General features: G+C 39.5%; 1 protein-coding gene across 1 annotated transcript in view; it reads left to right on the top strand.

Moving 5' to 3' along the window:
• Positions 1-3,717: 3,717 nt before the first annotated feature.
• LOC121508527 (ras-related C3 botulinum toxin substrate 2) overlaps positions 3,718-18,192 on the top strand; it is a 48,645-nt gene continuing 34,170 nt past the window's right edge. The window contains exon 1 of the mRNA XM_041785450.1: positions 3,718-3,859. Coding sequence (XP_041641384.1) covers positions 3,756-3,859 — 104 coding nt within the window. The 5' untranslated portion in view covers positions 3,718-3,755. The remainder of the gene's footprint in view (positions 3,860-18,192) is intronic.

The raw sequence follows: 18,192 nt of genomic DNA, 5'->3' as shown, positions 1-18,192 counted from the left end.
AAGTTCTGTAACAAAGCTACATATGTGTGGTGCTTTTCCATGTTTGTAATGAGAATGCTAGCTCTGTGTATAGATCCATATTATTATTATTATTATTATTATTATTTGGCTCTTTCAGGCTCCTACATTGTTGCTCAATAACTGTCTTTACATGGACTTGAGTATCCCGGTTTCTGTGTGTGCAAATTTAGTTTTCAGAAATCGGGATATGACTCCCAACCAGGATACTTTAGTCCATGTAAACACACTCAAAGATGGCAAGTAGTGACTGTTCATCACACAGCAGTAAGTACACACAGCTGTTGGAGAAGAAGCTCACATTGCATTATTTACAGTGCTGTGAAAAAGTATTTGCCCCGTTTCTGATTCCTGAGTTTTTGCATATTTATCACACTGAAATATTTTAGATCATCAAACCAATCTTTATATTTCACAAAGACAACCCAAGTAAATAGAAATGCAGTTCTTAAATGGTGATTTTATTTATTAGGGGTAAAAAAAAATTCAAAACCTATCTGTCCCTGTGTGAAAAAGTAATTGCCCCCCTTGTTAAATCATGAGTTAACTGTGATGTGAAAGCTGAGTTAAATTTCACTGGCCACACTCAGGCCTGATTACCGACAGATTTGTTGAATCAAGAAATCACTTAAATAGAAGCTGTCAGACAAAGTGAAGTCGGCTACAAGAGCTCAGAAAGAAACGCATCATGCCATGATCCAAAGAAATTCGAGAAATCCATCAGTCTGGAAAAAAAGGTTACAAAGCCATTTCCAAGGCTTTGGGACTCAGGTGAACCACGGTCAGAGCCATTATCCACAAATAGAGAAAACTGGGAAGAGTGGTGAACCTTCCCAGGAGTGGTCGGCCAACCAAAATGACTCCAAGAGTGCAACGACGACTCATCCAGGAGGTCAGAAAAGAACCTAGAACAACATCTGAAGAACTGCAGGCCTCACTGGCCTCAGTTAAGGTTAGAGTTTATGACTCAATCATAAGAAAGACACTGGGCAAAAATGGCACCCATGGGAGAGTTCCAAGGCCAAAACCACTGCTGACAAAAAAGAACACAAAGGCTTGTCTCACATTTTCCAAGAGACATCTTGATGATCGCCGAGACTTTTGGAGAAATATTCTGTGGACTGACGAGACAAATTTTGAACTTTCTGGAAGGTGTGCGGCCCGTTATATCTGGAGTAAAAACAACACAGCATTTGATAAAAAGAACATATACTAACAGTCAAACGTGGTGTCAGTGTGATGGTCTGGGGCTGTTTTGCTGCTTCAGGACCTGGACCACTTGCTGTGATTGATGGAACAATGAATTCTGCTGTCTACCAGAAAATCCTGAAGGCCAACGTCCGGCCATCAGTTCATGACCTCAAGCTCAAGCACTCTTGGGTTATGCAGCAGGACAATAACCTGAAACATACCAGCAAGTCCACCTCTGAATGGCTCAAAATAAACAAAATGAGGGTTTTTGGGTAGCCAAGTCAAAGTCCAGACTTAGATCCAATTGAGATGCTGTGGTGTGACCTAAAACTGGCAGTTCATGCTGGACAACCCTCCATTATGGCTGAGTTTTCAATTCTGTGGAGAAGGGTGGGCCAAATTTCCTCCACAGCAATGAGAAAGATTCATCACCTGTTAACACAAACGCTTGATTTCAGTTATTGCTGCCAAGGGTTGCACAACAAGTTATTCTGTTCAGGTGGCAACTGCTTTTTCACAAGGGGCCAGATAGGTTTGGATTTTTTTCCCCCCTTTAAAAATTAAATAATCATTCAGACAATTAATTTTGTATTTACTTGGGTTGTCTTTGTGAAATATAAAAATTGGCTTGATGATCCGAACATTTAAGTGTGATAAATATAAAAATGATCAGGAACCAGAAAGAGGGCAAATACTTTCATGTGACATCTGGCAAGTTGTGGAATTTTGGCCCACTTGTTTTTTTTTTTGTTTGTTTGTTTAAATTTTGGGCTTTTTGTGCCTTTATTCGATAGAGTAGGATAGTGTATAGAGTTGGAAACAGGAGAGAGAGTGGGGAGAGACATGCGATAAAGGGCCACAGGCCGGATTCGAACTCAGGCTGCCCTCATACATGGGTAGCGCTTTAGACCACTAGCCCATCTGCGTGCCTGGCCCACATGTTTTTGCAGAATTTTTTTAATTCAGCCATGTTGGGGGTTTTCAACCATGAACTGACTGCTTAGGATCATGACACAGAATCTCAATTAGATCTAAGTCTAGACTTTGACTAGACCACTCCAAAACCTTCATTTTGTTCTGTTAAGCCATTCAGAGGTGGATTCGCCGGAGTGTTTGGGATCATTATCCTGCTTCGTAACCCAAAAGTGCTTGAGCTTGAGTTCAGGAACTTATTTTCCTTCAGAATTTTCTGGTAGAGGCCAGAATTCATAGTTCCTTTAATTACTGCAAGAAGCCCATGTACCAAAGCATTAAAGCCAGACACGACCATCACACTGCCACCACCATGTTTGACTGTTTGTATGATGTTCTTTTGATGAAATGCTGTGTCAGTTTTACTCCAGAAAGTTTAACTTTTGTCTCGTCAGTCTGCAGAAAATTTTACCAAAAGTCTGAGGGATCATCAGGATGTTTTTAGCCAAATGTGAGACGGTCAGCAGTGGTTTTGGCCCTGAAACTCTCCCATGATGCCATTTTTTACCTAGTGTCATTACTGTTGAGTCATGACCTCTGACCTTAACTGAGTCAAGAGAGGCCTGCAGGTCTTTCGATGTCATTCTGGGTTCTTTTGTGACTTCCTGGATGAGTCGTCCATGTGCTTTTGAAGTCATTTTGGTTGGCACTCCTGGGAAGGTTCAACACGGTTACAAGTTTTCTCTATTTGTGGATAATGGCTCTGACCGGGTCCCAGAGCCTTAGAAATGGCTTTGTAACCTTTTCAAGACCGACAGATGTCAATGACTTTGTCTCTCATCTGTTCTTGGATTTCTTTTGATGGCCCCGACTGGTTCTATTTAAGAGGTTTCTGGATTAAAAAGGTCTGGTATCAGGTCTGAGTGTGGCCAGTGAGATTAAACTCTGACCACCCCAAAAAAAAAAAAAATGTTGTAAACAGCAGTTAAGAAATAAATTATCAATGGGGCAATAATTTTATCACAAATGTGCTCAGATCAGGAAGATCAGAAGGGGGGTGAATACTTTTTCACAGCACTTAATAAGAAGAAGTCATGTCTTTAACAGTAAAACATCCATGATTCTAGTTTTATAATGAGCTCAGAAAAAACAAAATACTCTAGTTTAAGGTGACTCCATAGCTGATACCGAGATAATTCATTCTCTTGAGTGAAGAAGAAAGGTTACAGCAAAGGTGTCTCAAGGAAATAATGTCAGAGAAGGAAATGCTCTTCTCAACCATGGGGACCTGCAAGTGCAAACACATGCATGATTGAAAACTCACAGGCAAACAAAAGAGGAAGTTTCAGACAGGCCTCAGCGTTATTGCTTCTGCATCTTCCTCCTTTCAAAACGCCATTTCACAGCCCTAATCTGTCACAACATTTTCCACACCATTTACCTCACCTTTTTTCATATGTACCTTTTTGGGCACCGTGTTTGCGTAAGTTCTGTTTTTTAGAGGAAGCAGAAACACAACAAACTGGAGGGTGACATCTGTGCAAAAATGAAGGGAGAGAGAGACTGAGAAGAGAAAAAAAGAGGCAGTGAAGGGTGGGGAGTGAGCGGGAGGTGTAAGAGTTTCCTGTAGTTGCATGCTGATCTTCCTCCATGAGTCTGTTTCTGTCAGAGCGAGGAGCACAGACGAAGCTGAGCGGAACAGGATGCAGGCTATCAAATGTGTGGTCGTTGGAGATGGGTATGACATATTTTAATTCACCTACTTTATAACTGTTTAAAAATCTGACTTCAAGCATTGAGTGTAGATGTTTTTGGCCAGTTAACGGCATATCAAGATACTTGGCCTCAGGCTAGGAATTCTGTGTTAATTGTTGAGGTGTCAAAAAGTTTAAGAAGGCCTTTGAGTAAAGGTTTCTCAGCTTCTCAAAGCTGTGGTAATGGGATTTTACCTGTTATAAAACTGTGGGTTTGTACGCTTAAGGATGTTAAAACAGAATCCCCAGCATTAAGTGTTCAGTCTTTAAGGCGTGTGTTTGACAGCGCTGATTCAGAGTGAGGGTGCTGCATGGTGCAGGCCATAACATGCAGGAAAATGCTGCAGCAAGCTCAGAGCACAGTCTCTTTAGTGCAAGTGAAAATACAAGAAATGCAACAATAAAAGACTGAAAGGGACAAAAATGTGTAAAGAGGACAGCTAAAATAGAGGAGCTGAAGTTGTTGAAGCTGTTTTCACTGCTGGCTCAAGTATCAGACTGAGTTTGTCCAGTCTAAAGAATTAAATGAGATGCCTAAAAACAAGTTTGGACAATGTTCAATCAGTAAAATGAAGTTTAACTCTCTATTGTTGAAGGTGGGGTGATAAAAGGCAGGTTTTCATGAAGGAGGAAACTGTGAAGCGGAAGTTCAGTAGGTGTTGCTGTAAGAGATCAGAATACAGTTAAAGACAAATTAAACATTCAGAAGTAGCATTTCCTTGTGGGTTTTAGCTTCCTGGTGTGAGTAAAGACTCAGAGAGTGAGACTTTGTACGTTGTTGCGGTCTACATTCAAACACTTTTTTTAAGGTTGGAGTAACAAAACATATATGTTTTATTTCTTTATCTTGTTCATTGTGCATCAAAAGATACATTTCTTTTCTGGAGTCACTGGCAGTTTTTAGATGAACATTTGGATTTCTTACATGTGGACTGGGATGCACTAACCTTGCAAAGCAGATAGATGGACTGTTCAGATTCCACGTCTGTCATCAGGAAAATCCATGCAAAGCTTCGATCTGCAATGTAGAACTGTAAACAGCAACATCAATTTTACTCAGAAACACTGAGTTGAATTAACTCAGTTTTTTGTAACCTGTTCTAAATACTTATTATAAACAAGTTACATGTACTTCTTAGCTAAAGGGCTCCATTTACTTTAGTTTACTTGGTTTAAACAAATCAAGTTAAAACGATTTAAGTATTTTTGTTCTAACTCAAATTATTTGAGTTATGGCAAATCTGCAGTTTTCCCAGAATGCCTTTGGGCACTAAACCTTTATGCACCACGAGTGAATTTGCTGTCTCATTTAAATAGTTGCCACCAATGAGGGGCAATGTCAAAGCCAAAAAAATGTGGGATGGCACACTGACATTAATGATTTACCAACTACTGGTAAAGTGGGTCGCTAACCTGACACGCCAGATGAAAACCTTCAATACTAACCATTTGGGAAAGGGCAGAGGCTTTGAAAAACACTTGGAGTGTGATTAGATGAACGTTCTGTCTGTCACATCTTAATGGGCCAATCAGAGCAACAAAACACATGACGTAGCCGCGACTGAGGTGCGCATGTGCAGCTACCGAGGAATAACGTGAACCATATGGCAACCGTAGACATGTCAGTACACCACTTTTGTCATTTTTGAAAAGAAAACAACTCGCTGCTGTTCTTTGTTCTTCTTTTTATGAAGAAATGTTATCAAGTTCTGATAAAACTGGCGCTTTAGCAGCATCCACCCTAATGTCTTCTGCCATAATTGCACCGGCCTCTTGTTGCTGCTTGCTTATGTCACGACTCCGCTGCGCCTGAAAGTACTGCCCCTCGTTGCTGATTGGTCCTGTCACTTTTTAACCAGGCCCAAACAGTTCAGACAGGAGCTTTGCAAGATGGATTCACCAGTGAGAAACACGGAAACAGGCGTAGCCATCTGCTTTTCAAGGTTACTGCAGGAAATTTCTACATACATTGAGTCTGATCCTGTCACTTTACGAAAGGGTGATTTTTTTTTCCACAATTTAACTGATTTACCTGCTGTGGAGGCAATTACAGTTTACTCAGTCCTGCAGACCTTCTAGCATCCAGTGTCATCAAGCAAGATGAAGGGAGACAAAAGGAGTCTTGTACTGAGCTTAGAGGCTAGCTGAGCCCCTTTTATATATAAAACAATCCTCATTTTGTTGCAAACATGCTTTTAAATTAAACAGTGATGTACTACTAATCAAGTAAGCCATGTGGAGTCAGTGACTGAGCTGTTCATGAATGAGCCTGTGATGTGAAACCGCTCTTTAATGTTAGCCACAGTAGCTAGATCGCGTTTGCCAGTTTCCTTTTCTCCATCCTTTGTCATTATTTAATCCACACTTAAAACGCCAAGCTGTCATCAAATAAAGCCGTTTGGGAGGCGAACAACCAGCTCTACTGAGCTGAGCAAAATAATCGCTTCAAAGCGACAGATTTCCCGTCATGACGAGTGAGACTGGAAGGACATCAGCTGAGAAAATATGAGATCGATCAGAGTTTTTTTAGCTGAATGATGACAAAGCTTTACTGAACCAAACTGCATTGCTTTTTTTAATTAATCTGTGCCTGCTGATGTTTCTCTGTGATTTTTTTTTTTTGTTTTATTTTTTTTTGCCTTAAGATTTCAGCACTTTTCGGACACGAAAGTAGCTTAAGGATGAAGAATGTTTTTATATTTGCAATTTGAAAGCTTGGCACATACATGCAGCTCAAAACATGGCCTCTTTGGTAACATTTATGCAGAAATCACTTCTTGTTCCCCATGGGGGGTACTCTGCTGCTGCGTGACGTCATCTGCAAAGAACCTACAGCAAAGGCTACAACTGGTGTGTTGATTAGCTTGGATGTAGCTGTAGTAAAGCAGCAGTTTAACCAGAACTGGGCTACATTCTTTTATCAAAACAAGAACAAATAGCCACACTGGAAGCTTGTCTTGGCAAAGACGATGTTTTTGAATATCTCCCGATAAGCTTCAACTGCCTCATTTTGTCTTGTTACTCTGATTGGCTGATAATGAATGCGGCTGACAGAATGTTCATCTAATCACCTTCAAATAATGTATGTGTCAAGTTAGTGATGTATAGTACAGAGTTCATTAGCTTAATGCTAACATACAATGGAATTCACTATTAGAATTGCTTCATGCTAATTTCAACTTGAAAATGATCTATTTTGCATGACAATGATAAATCAAATAATTCATTTACTGATCATTGCCTCAAACATTTTCAGTAATATTGTTATTTTTTCTCAATCTACAGAGAGGCAAAGTTAGTTTCTTTGCATCTCTACAGTCTGTAACGTTCACAGAAATACTGAACTAAGCCTGAGTGACATCAGCTGTTTGCTTACTGAACGGGGCTTTTGAGCCCGATCCATGGTTGAAGTCTGTCGATCAAGGATGGAGAGGGATACTGGACTCTGTCCTGAGAGACAACCATGTCCTTCATGTCACACTTATATTTTTAACTCTGGAGACTAAAGTGCCCCACTGTTAAAGGGATATTTCAGCCTTTTGAAGTTAGGTCAAATGAGGTCCTTGGCTGGAGTAGTGGCATTAGCCTCCGGAGATTTCAGTGAGTGTTGCTCCTTTAAGAAGACCTGCTGGTCATTTGGACAGGGAAGCAAGGCTATACAGCATAACAGATGGGTACAATTTCTCTGAAAAACCTTCTAATTCAGCGAGTACTGGGTAAAATTAGCCAAAAACAAGGTTGGTTCAATTGCACACTAATTTTTTAAGCATCTTATTTTTCACCCAGAAAGCTTCTATGTTCGGCACTATTTTGTGGTGCAAGCTTCGGCTACATGTTCCTCCGCCTCAGTATATACCGTCTTGGATCAGCTATTTCTGTCTGTGGCTTCAGCAGAGAAAACAACAACAAACTAAACTAAAACTAGTTATTTCAGCTCAATTTTCCACTTCGGCAGCTGACACGTTTTCTCAGAAGGTAACACATGTAATGTAACCTTGCAAAGCAGATAGATAAGCCCGTTTCCATGTTTCTCACTGGTGAATCCATCTTGAAAGATCCTGTCTGAACCCATTTGGGCCCAGTCAGAAAGTGACAGGATCAATCAGCGACAAGGGGCAGTGCTTTCAGGCGTGGCGGAGACGTGAAGTTAGCAAGCACCAACAAGAGATGGGTGCAATTATGGCGGAAGAGATTAGCGTGGATGCTGCTAAAGGGCGAGTTTTATTAGAATTGCTGACATTTCTTTGTTAAAAGAAAAACAAAGAACAGCAGTGAGGTTTTTTTTTTTTTTTTAAACGACAAAAGTCATTTACTTTCATACAGTCACAGTGGATTGCGTTATTCCTCGGTGGCTGAGCATGCGCACCTCGGTAGCGGCTACATCACGTGTTTTGTTGCCCTGATTGGCCCATAACGATGTGACAGACAGAATGTTCATCCAATCACACTCCGAGTTTTTTTTCAAATCCTCTGCCCTTTCCCAAATGCTTAGTATTGAAGGTTTTCCAGATGGAAGTGTGAAACAAATCCATCTGGCGTGTCAGGTTACATATAATGTCGACTGTATCTAAAACAGTTATCAGCTATTAGAAGAATAAGGTGATAGCTACAAACTTACCTGGATGACAAATTTCCATTCAGCTCAGTTTTTCCAGCTTATCCTCAAAAAGTTGAAGAAAGGCTGCAAAACACTGTCGTTCAGTGAGACAGGGAACTCAGGATGGGGACTGATGCAGGCTGTTGGCATCTGTAAGCCGGCAGACTTACAGAAATTTTCAATACAGCGTACAATACAGCCCGTTTTTACTCGAAACTCGCTAAGTTATTTGGAGAAAGTGTGCCTGTCTGATGCGCTGTATAGCCTAGCATGCGAGCTGTGGAGTCTTCTTAAAGGGGTAATGCTCACTGAAATCTCCAGAGCACTGATCTTCAACTGGTGGCCCGAGGGACATATCAGGCCCCCCAAAGCTTCCTATCTGGCCCCCAGAAGATCATTAAATTCAGAAAAGGAGGAAAAGAAGGTGTTGTGGTTTTAAGGGTATTGTTTTGCTTTAAATGTATGCAGCTGTTTAACCCACCCCAAAATTAATATAATAACATTTTATACTGAAAAAGTTTTAGAATAACTAAACATTTGATCTGATTTCTTTTTTTTTTTTTTTTTTTTTTTTTTTTTTTAAAAAAATTCACTTGTCAGCTATTATAAGCAATTTTTTGAAAATAAAAGTGGGTTAAGACTGGTGGAAATGTTGCAAAAATGGCCAGATAAAGTGCTGAAAAGGAGTTAGACAGCGGCAACATGGGTTGTGGGACAGGGGTAATAATTGGCAGGCACGTGGCTTAAAGGGTTTAAAGAGTGGTTAAATGGGCAAAAAGTGTCAAAATTATCAAAATGGGTTAAGAGTGGCAAAAATGTTGCAGAAATGGCCAAATGAAGTAGTGAAAAGGGATTAAAAAGGGTCAAAAATGGGTTAACATTGGTGCTAAATCCCGATTGTGTAGGTCCATTTTTTGGGATTTGACAGAAAATACTAATACAATAATATGTTAATTAGCCCAAAATATGTATTTAAATTTTGTTTGTTTGTTTTTTGCTGTCAAAACTAAATCTGGCCCTTGTGCAAATTTACATGATGAACCCTGCTCTAGAGGCTAATGCCACTGCTTTTCAAATACTTCATACAACCCAACTTCAAAAATACCGAAATATCCCTTTAACTAAGTTGTCACTTAGCCCCAGCAAAGAGGGTTTAATATTTGGAGCAATAATGTCAAAGTAGCATTAAAGTGGAAACCAATGCCTGTTGCAATGTCTGTTCCTGTCCAAGTGGACAGCTCTGAGTCACGGCTTAGCTGTGTTTAAGGTTTCCATGAGTTGTGACACTCTGACGACTCAAACGCCTGAGGGGATTTTTTTGAAAACGCGCTGTCAAGACAGAGGCAGGCAGAGTGGAGGAGGAAGTAATGTGAGGAATGTGACCCCCCCCCCCCCCCCAAAAAAAAAGACTTTGCAGGAAGCTCAGTACTCTGCCAGGTTTTTACACCTGTAAACACCTGGTCAATCAGCCCAGAGAGTTTCGGTTTGTAAGGTTGGAATCATTTGCAAAAGTGCTGTCTGGGTTACAGCAGGTGAAGTTTTCAGCAGGTGAGCCTCAGAGAGATAGTGCAGTCTTCTAAATTAAACTGCACTGTGTCTGAGTAATGTGCAAACACGCGCCTGCATCTCTGTATATGTGACCAAACTAAAATGTCTAAAGTGGGGTTTACAGCTTCCAGTAACAGAGAAGACAAGAGGAAGTTTGTCTACAGGGAAGTCAGCTGTCACTGAAGTCACTGAGCACACAGATGCTAACGTGTAGCTGATATATGACGATTTTATAGTGTTGGCTGAAGGAACGTCTACATCCACAGTTAACAACTATTGTTGTATCACTTTCGTGTTTAAGCATATTTCCCTTTGCATGTCTAATTTAAATGAAGCCATTGCAGAAGTGCCTTAAAACTACATCATGTGTAATGACCAGTACGGGATGACTCAGTTGTTTGCTAAAACTGCCGGACTGAATGGACATCTATGCAAAATTAACCCCTCTACCAAAAAAGTTGGGGCACCAAGGAAAATGTTGCAATGATTTGCAAGTCTCATAAACTCATATTTTATGCACAATAGAACAAAAACAACAAATCAAATGTTAAAACTCAGACATTTTACCATTTCAAGTAAAACATGAGCCCATTTTGAATTTGATGGCATCTCTAAAAAATATGGAGAGGACCACGTTTACCCTTGTGTAGCATCCGTCTTCTTTTAACAACAGTCTGTAAACATCTGGGAAAGGGGGAGAACAGTTGTCTGAATTTTGTGGGAGGAACATTGTACCGTTCTTGTCTTGCTCAACAGTTCAGGGTCTTCTTTGCCAGATTATATGATACACCAAATTTGTTCTATTTGTAGAACGTCTGCTATGCAGTTTAGCAACCAGATTCTTCTACTGTGAAGCCATGATGCCATGATGGTTGCAGTATGTAGTTTAGCAAGTGGTGCTGGAATATTTAAGGCCTTCCCTGAAAGAGACATTGTCTGCATAGGAGCATATGTTGCTCTAAAACCTCTCTCTACTTTTCAGCATTGATAGTTCCTTTCCAGATGTGTAAGCCTCCCACGCCACTGACACTAATGCAGCCCCACACTTTTAGAGATTCAGGCTTTTGGAGATAACCTGATAACAAACTGGATGGTCCCTCTCAACTTCAGTCTGCAGGGCACTGTGTCTGTAGTCTCCCAACAGAATTTTAAATTTTGATTCATCTGACCACAGAACAATTTTCCATTCCAATATCTGATCATCAGCCTCATCCCTTAGTCAAAGACATGTCTTCAGATTCTCTGAATCTTTTGATGATGTTACGGACTGTAGCTGGTGAAACCTTCACAGTCTTCCAAATTTTACATTGAGTAATGTTTTTGAGAATTTGTTCCACAATTCCACTCTTCCTCTCTGAAATTTTCCTTTAATACCCAGTCATGTTACTGACCTGCTGACAATTAACCTAATTAGCTGCAAAATGCTTCTCCAGCTGTTTTTCATTAGTACCTCTTACTTTTCCAGCCTTTTGTCGCCCTGTCCTTACTTTTTTGGGATGTGCATATGTTTCACGTATTGGTAAATTATCTCAGTTTAAGCAACTGATATGTTGTTTGTTATATTGTGAAATATGGGTTTATGAGATCTGACAATCACTGCATTCTGTTTTTATTTACATTTTACACAGCACCCCAACTTTTTTGGAATTGGGGTTGTACTTTGCTTGCAGCTGTAGTACACAACTGGCTTAATTCTGTTATCATTTATTGTACAAATGGTGTGTTTGAGGGGCAAAATTGGACTTGATACATCCGTCACAAATCTTCAAAACTGCCTCTTGATGATTTTCTTCTACTTGTGTTATCATATTCTCAGTCCTGCAATCTAAATCCTGATTATCAGTGTCATGCATATTTTTAAAGATTTATTTTTTAGCTTTTTGAGCCTTTAATTAAGTGAGAGAGAGGGGAATGACTTAAGGGAAAAAAGCGACAGGCCTGACCTGAACCCTTATCATTCCTATACATCAGGGATGTCAAACTCAAAGCCCGGGGGCCAAACCCGGCCCGTGGTGCAGCTATACCCGGCCCACCAGATCATATCATATTTTTTATAACCAGCCCACCCAGTATGAGGTCTGCAGAATTCCTCCAGTACGAAAATGTAAACTTAAACCTTGATGATTTACAATATCCCCAGTGAGACATAAAAATTACAAACAGTAAAGAGTAGAGATAACTTGATTAAAAGTCAGGAACATGGAAAAGTAATTTGTTTTCATTTCATATTTTTAATGTTGTATCTTAAAATTATGATTCAAAGTTATGATTTTCACTTTTTGTTTTATATTTTGACCTTTTAGAATTATAATTTAAAATTTGAAGTACAAGTTTGATCTTTAAAACTCATAATTTTTTATTTTATCTCACATTTTGACCTTTTCATCACATAATTTTAACTTTTCTCTTATATTTTGACCTTTCAGATTAACAATTTTAAATTTTGAGCAATATTTTTACTTTCAAAACACATGATTTTGACTTTTTGGTCACATTTTGACATTTTCAACTACTAACTTTGACTTTTATATCTTATTTTGACAGTTAAAACTAATGATTAAGAATTGTATCTTATTGTTTTGACCTTGAAAACTCCTGATTTAAAATTTTATGTCCTTATTTGACTTTTAAAACTTACAATTTTGAATTTGGTCCATTTTTGACCTTTTAAATTCATGATTTTGACTTTTATCTCATATTTTCACCATCAAAAATCATGATATTAACTTTATATCTCATATATTTGCATTTTAAATACATTATTTTGTCTTTAAATTTAATGTTTTTACCTTTTGTACCAAGAAGTTTCACTTTTCCATCTCAGATTTTGAGCCTTTAGACTGACTTTTTTTAATATTGAAATAATTTATAATCAGCCCCCCCCCCCCCCGTAATTTAATTCTGGGGGGAACAAGGTTGACATTTATGGTTAAATATTGACCCTGCTAATCCCTCAAGCTCGACCCAAAGTCAGAATCCGGCCCCTGCTGTCACTGAATTTGACACCCCTGGTTTACATCATGCATGTCCTATTCATTAGGCCATCTACACCCCAAGCTATTTGCTACATATTTTGAAAGTTGTTGTGGTGGTGGTACTTTATCATGAGCAAGCAAAAATGAAAATGTAAATAGAGAAGAAGGCAGAGAGATATGGTGGACGGCATGCTTGTGACTTCTACTAATAAGATGGAAAAAGGGAACAGGTTTAAAGTCGATGGAAGACCAGATGAATAAAGAGCGACAGAGTGAGGTTGTAGCCTTTTTCCCTCCCCAACATGGCTGGTTCCTGTTTTCAGCTCTAACCGAAGCTTCTGAAACAGATCAGTTCCTTTTTGACTCACATAACCACAAAAAAAGTGCACAAGCTTGCACCTACACCGAACGCCCTCATTAACCCCAAATCCTAACTCTAACTATCAGAAGTAGATGTCTAATCCAAACTTTCTCATTTTATCTAAACCTTATTCTGATCTGGACTGTAAAAAACAAGTCTGGATACTTAAAAAGCCTTTTAGAAAAGTGATGACTTGACAAATTTAAATGAAAACCCCTTTCACAAAGATACACAGCCACTGACACAAAGATACCCACACAGCTTTTCTTAGCTAACAGCTGGGCCTCTCATGCATCTATTGAGTCATAAACTTCCTGTGCTGGCCTTGAAAAAAACCTAGTTTGTCTTATTTGTAAGAATATTTTTCTTTGTAATGTGAATGTGAATAAAAACAAAAGACGGTGATTTTCCAATAACCTATATGCAATTGAATACAGCAGTGGTTCTCAACCTTTTCAGCCCGCAACCCCCCAAAATAAAGGTGCCGGAAGCTGTATGGGACCCAGACAGACTGGGGGGGGCATGGAGGTCAGCAAAATCATGGTCCATTGTGAAGTTAAGATGTGATAACTATATTTTAAATTTAACCTGAATAATAACACTCTTATCAAAGCAGCAAATATATTATTTTACTATTCATTTCTGCCATAGTATATGGCCATTTTAAAAATGTAAATCCCTTTTCTTAAAAACAGAAAAAAGGGTTAAAATGGCATAAAGAGTGTGGAAAAGGTGGTGAAATGGGGTTTTAAAAATAGCAGAAATGGGTTAGAAATGACAAGAATTAGATAAAAGTGGCAAAAAACAAGCAAATAATGGCAAAAATGGGTTAAAGTGGCAAAAACAGGCATAAAAGTGGTAAAGGAGTATTAAAAAGTTGCAGAAATTGGTGGAAAATTGTATTTAAAAATGGGATTTAGAAGTGGGAAAATTAAATTAAATTAAACTGGCGAAAATGGGCTGACTGAGGCAGATAGGCAGAAATCTGCAGAAATGGGTTAAACTGGCAAAAATGGATGTAGAAAGTGGTAAAAAAGGGTTAATATTCTGGGTCAGCAGAGGCAAGTGGCAGAAACAGTGGAAAGGGTGTCAAACTGACAAAAACGGGTTTATCAGGTAAAAGTTTGTTCAAATAATTGATGGGAAAAAGTTATGAAAATTAGTAAAAATGTGAAAAAAATAGGTAAAAGAGAGGCAAAAATGGGTCCAAATTGTACAGAAATTGATTTTAAAAAGTGTAAAATATTAGGAACAGAATTTGGTTGAGGAAAAAAAATCATTTAAAAATTTTTCATTTTTAGGGTCCTTAGACCCCTTCTAACTCAGCCCTATTGTATTTCGTCCGTTTCTTTCTTCTTCTTATTGTTTCACAAGCTTTTTAACCCTTAATTTGACCCCCTAAACACGCTCAGAAACTCACCAAAATTGGCACACACCTCAGAATCGGCGAAAAACTTGATAAAATGAAAATATTAACTCCAAACATGCCAAAATGTGCTCTCTAGCGCCGCCTAGGCACACTGAAACGGCCATCACGGCCAGTAGGAATGTCGTAGAAAGATCAAACCAACGTTGAAACGTTTGTCTCATCGAGACCCACAAATCACGCCCTGACACCCCTAACCTATCTCAAACAGGAAGCCAGCAATTTGCCTTTCAAAATAAAATTTTCCAGGAAAAAAGGGCTCCGAACAAAATGTAAAGGCTCCAAGACTGTAAATCGAATCAGCTTGAACAGCGCAGAGAAGACACACTAGGCCATGTTGATCAAAAGTTATTCGGGAATTTGTTGTTTCTCGAATGGTTTCCGAATTACAAGCCCTCAAAGTTGGTAAACCCCAAAGAAGCCCTCCCTGCTGCTCCCATTCAAATGAATGGGATGAGAAAAAATCTGATCCACATAAGCTGCGGCAGTTGGGCCTCTACCGAAAAATCAAAGGTCCTACAGCTTTAAAAATGACATGGATGGATTCCTGACAAAATTTACTACAAAAATATCTTATTTTTAGAGAGATTTGGTCCAAATTGTGGCATCTGTGAGGTGAGATTCAAAAAGATTTCAGTCAATTTCACTCCTGATCAAGAGAGCAGTTAGGGATGATGTCACTCACTGATTGACAGATGAAAGCACCCAGAATGCAGGCATTAGTTACCATGGCAACCAGGGGAAGCCACTTAATGAGCCCTGATCAGGCACACACATGGAGCTATTCCAATAAAGCAGCCTTTTTAAACAATGCTGTAACGGGATGGTGAAATTTCGGGTGGCTTCTCATCCACATACAGTCCCCCATAAGGTCTTTGGCGACGTCAGTCACCAAAGACAGCCACACATATATCCCATATGAGTGAAAGGGAGAGATGGTGCATTTGTGTGTTAGCGCGCGAAGCGCGCCTCAGTGTGTGTTTGTGTGTCTTACAGATGCAGGTTTTTTGAACATTACAATAAGCTTACCGTGCAGCTGGTCATGTGACTCACTGAAGGCGGGACAATGGAATGCGTAATACACACCCATTATAAAGTCTGAGGCTCCTGACAGAGCTGCAGGGACACACCTCAGTCTAACTTTGAGCAGGTCAAAGGGTCAAAAAGGATGAACCCTCAAAGTGGAGGTCAAACGGGCATGAGGGACGTGCGACAGACCGAGGACCCGACCAATGCTGCTTGCAGCTTTAATTTTTAAGGCACTTGGAGACCCCCTTTAAGTGTCTCGCGACACCAAAGGGGGTCCCGACCCCAAGGTTGAGAACCAGTGGAATACAGCACAAAGAAAAACTGATCAACTTTTTATCGAGTTTTTTCTTTTAATATTCACACATTCTGATGTTGATGCCTGCAACACATTCATTAAAGTTGGGACAAGAGCATATTTTCAACTGTCAAATCCCCATTTCTTCTAAGTCTCTTTGGACTAAAGACACTAAATGTTGAAGTATTGAAGGAATTCTTTCCCTTTCTTACTTGATGTCCCTCTTATGTTGCTAAATGTTTTCATTGTCATTTTTTTGCACTTAAAAAATGTCATACATTTTATGTTAGACTGGTCCGGACTGCCCTATTTTACTGTGAAGCCATGCTGTTGTAACCTATGGTTTGGCATCGTCTCAGTGAAATAATCAGGGACGTCCCTGCCTCATGGACAGCAGCAGATGTTGCTCCAAAACCTGTGTGTACCTCTCATTATTGATGGTGACTCCACAGATGTGTAAGTTAGCCATGCCATGGGTACTAATACACCTCCACACCATCACAAATGCTGGATTTTAAACTCTGTGTTGATAACTTTCTTGATGGTCTTTTTCCTCCTCTTCACACTATCTACTGTTGCCAATAACCGTCTTACCTATGGAATGTTCCAGATGTTTAAATAGTGCACAAAATCATCCCAGATGAGACACAGATTCTTTGAATCAAAAATCTTGAAAACTTACAGTTTTGTAATGATGGCTTTTCAGTCTCGCTACACAAACAAACTCAAAGGCTGAGTTTGGTAGACAAAGTTGGCAGTCATTTTATTTGCAACCAGTATGAATGTCTGAAACTGAAAGTATCAGCACTGCCGAGTATGGTGGCCTTTTGTGTCTTTGACAAGGGAAATCTTACACTTTACAAAGCAGGTGTCAGTCCTTGGCCTCATCTTAAAAATGTTAGACAGTGCCAGGTGCAGAGACATATACTTTCATTTATCAGTTTGAACATTTTTGTTTCTGTCTTTGCACGGAAATTAAGCTTTGCCCTCTCTACACCTGTGGACATTCATAGTGATACCTGACGTGTACCCGTATGTCAGTTCATGGCACTTTCTGGCATTGTGAGATGGTGAGAGAGCATGGCATGGCACAGTGGGGACCCAACATACACACAATCTTAGACAGTCTGGCTGCAGACCGTAGATCTCAGACAGCTTCTCTAGAGACATTGACGACACCGTCTTTGTCAGAAGAAGTGCTTTCATTTGCGGATACAATGTTGTTCTTTTTTAAATTCGACTTTATCCATAAACAAAGTCTGGAATAATTAAAATAATCACATTTCAAAAAGGCTAAGCAACATTACATAATCTAGAACAGAGGTTCCCAAACTTCTCAGCCCGCGACCCCCAAAATAATGGTGACAAAGACCGGGGACCCCCACTGTCCTGAAGATTGGTTAGTTAAACACAGCCATGCACATTTAAGAATCATGTGCAAGAGTTTTTAAACACTGTTTGGATTTTAGCATAAATTTCAACAAATGTTTTTATCTCTTAAATGAACCAATTTCATGCATTTATTTTTACAGAAATGTGCAATATATACAATTTAAAACCATTTAAAAATACTCTCTGCTTCTTGGAAGGCATCTTGCGACCCCCACTCAGTGTCTCACGACCCCTCAGGGGGTCCTGACCCCCAGTTTGGGAACCACTGAACTAGAAGAGCACTCAGAGAGCGCAGACCTCTGCCATTAGCCATATCTCCCAATAGTACAGAATCCTTTAAAAAAATTCCTGGATCCAGACGGTGATCCGGATCACTCTCAAAATCTAATCAGTTCTTCCTTATGCCGTTTCTGACATTTCCTGAAAATTTCATCAAAATCTATCCATAACTTTTTGAGTTATGTTGCTAACAAACAAACAAACTTACAAACTAACAAATCCTGCCGATCACATAACCTCCTTGGTCGAAAGGTCAGAGGGGTGAATTATAGCCCAGCAGCCTGTTGCACCAGCTATGTGCAAGTTCTGCCTTAAGTTATAGTGTAAAGTCCACATTAAACCCTATATTGAAACAAGTTCAGTTCTAACTTAAGTTGTGTAATTGCTCAGTTGCACCACAGAAACGTAAGGTTGA

Source organism: Cheilinus undulatus, linkage group 4 (genome assembly GCF_018320785.1).
Source record: "Cheilinus undulatus linkage group 4, ASM1832078v1, whole genome shotgun sequence".
Lineage (NCBI taxonomy): Eukaryota > Metazoa > Chordata > Actinopteri > Labriformes > Labridae > Cheilinus > Cheilinus undulatus.
This window is presented reverse-complemented; position numbering and strand designations above follow the sequence as displayed.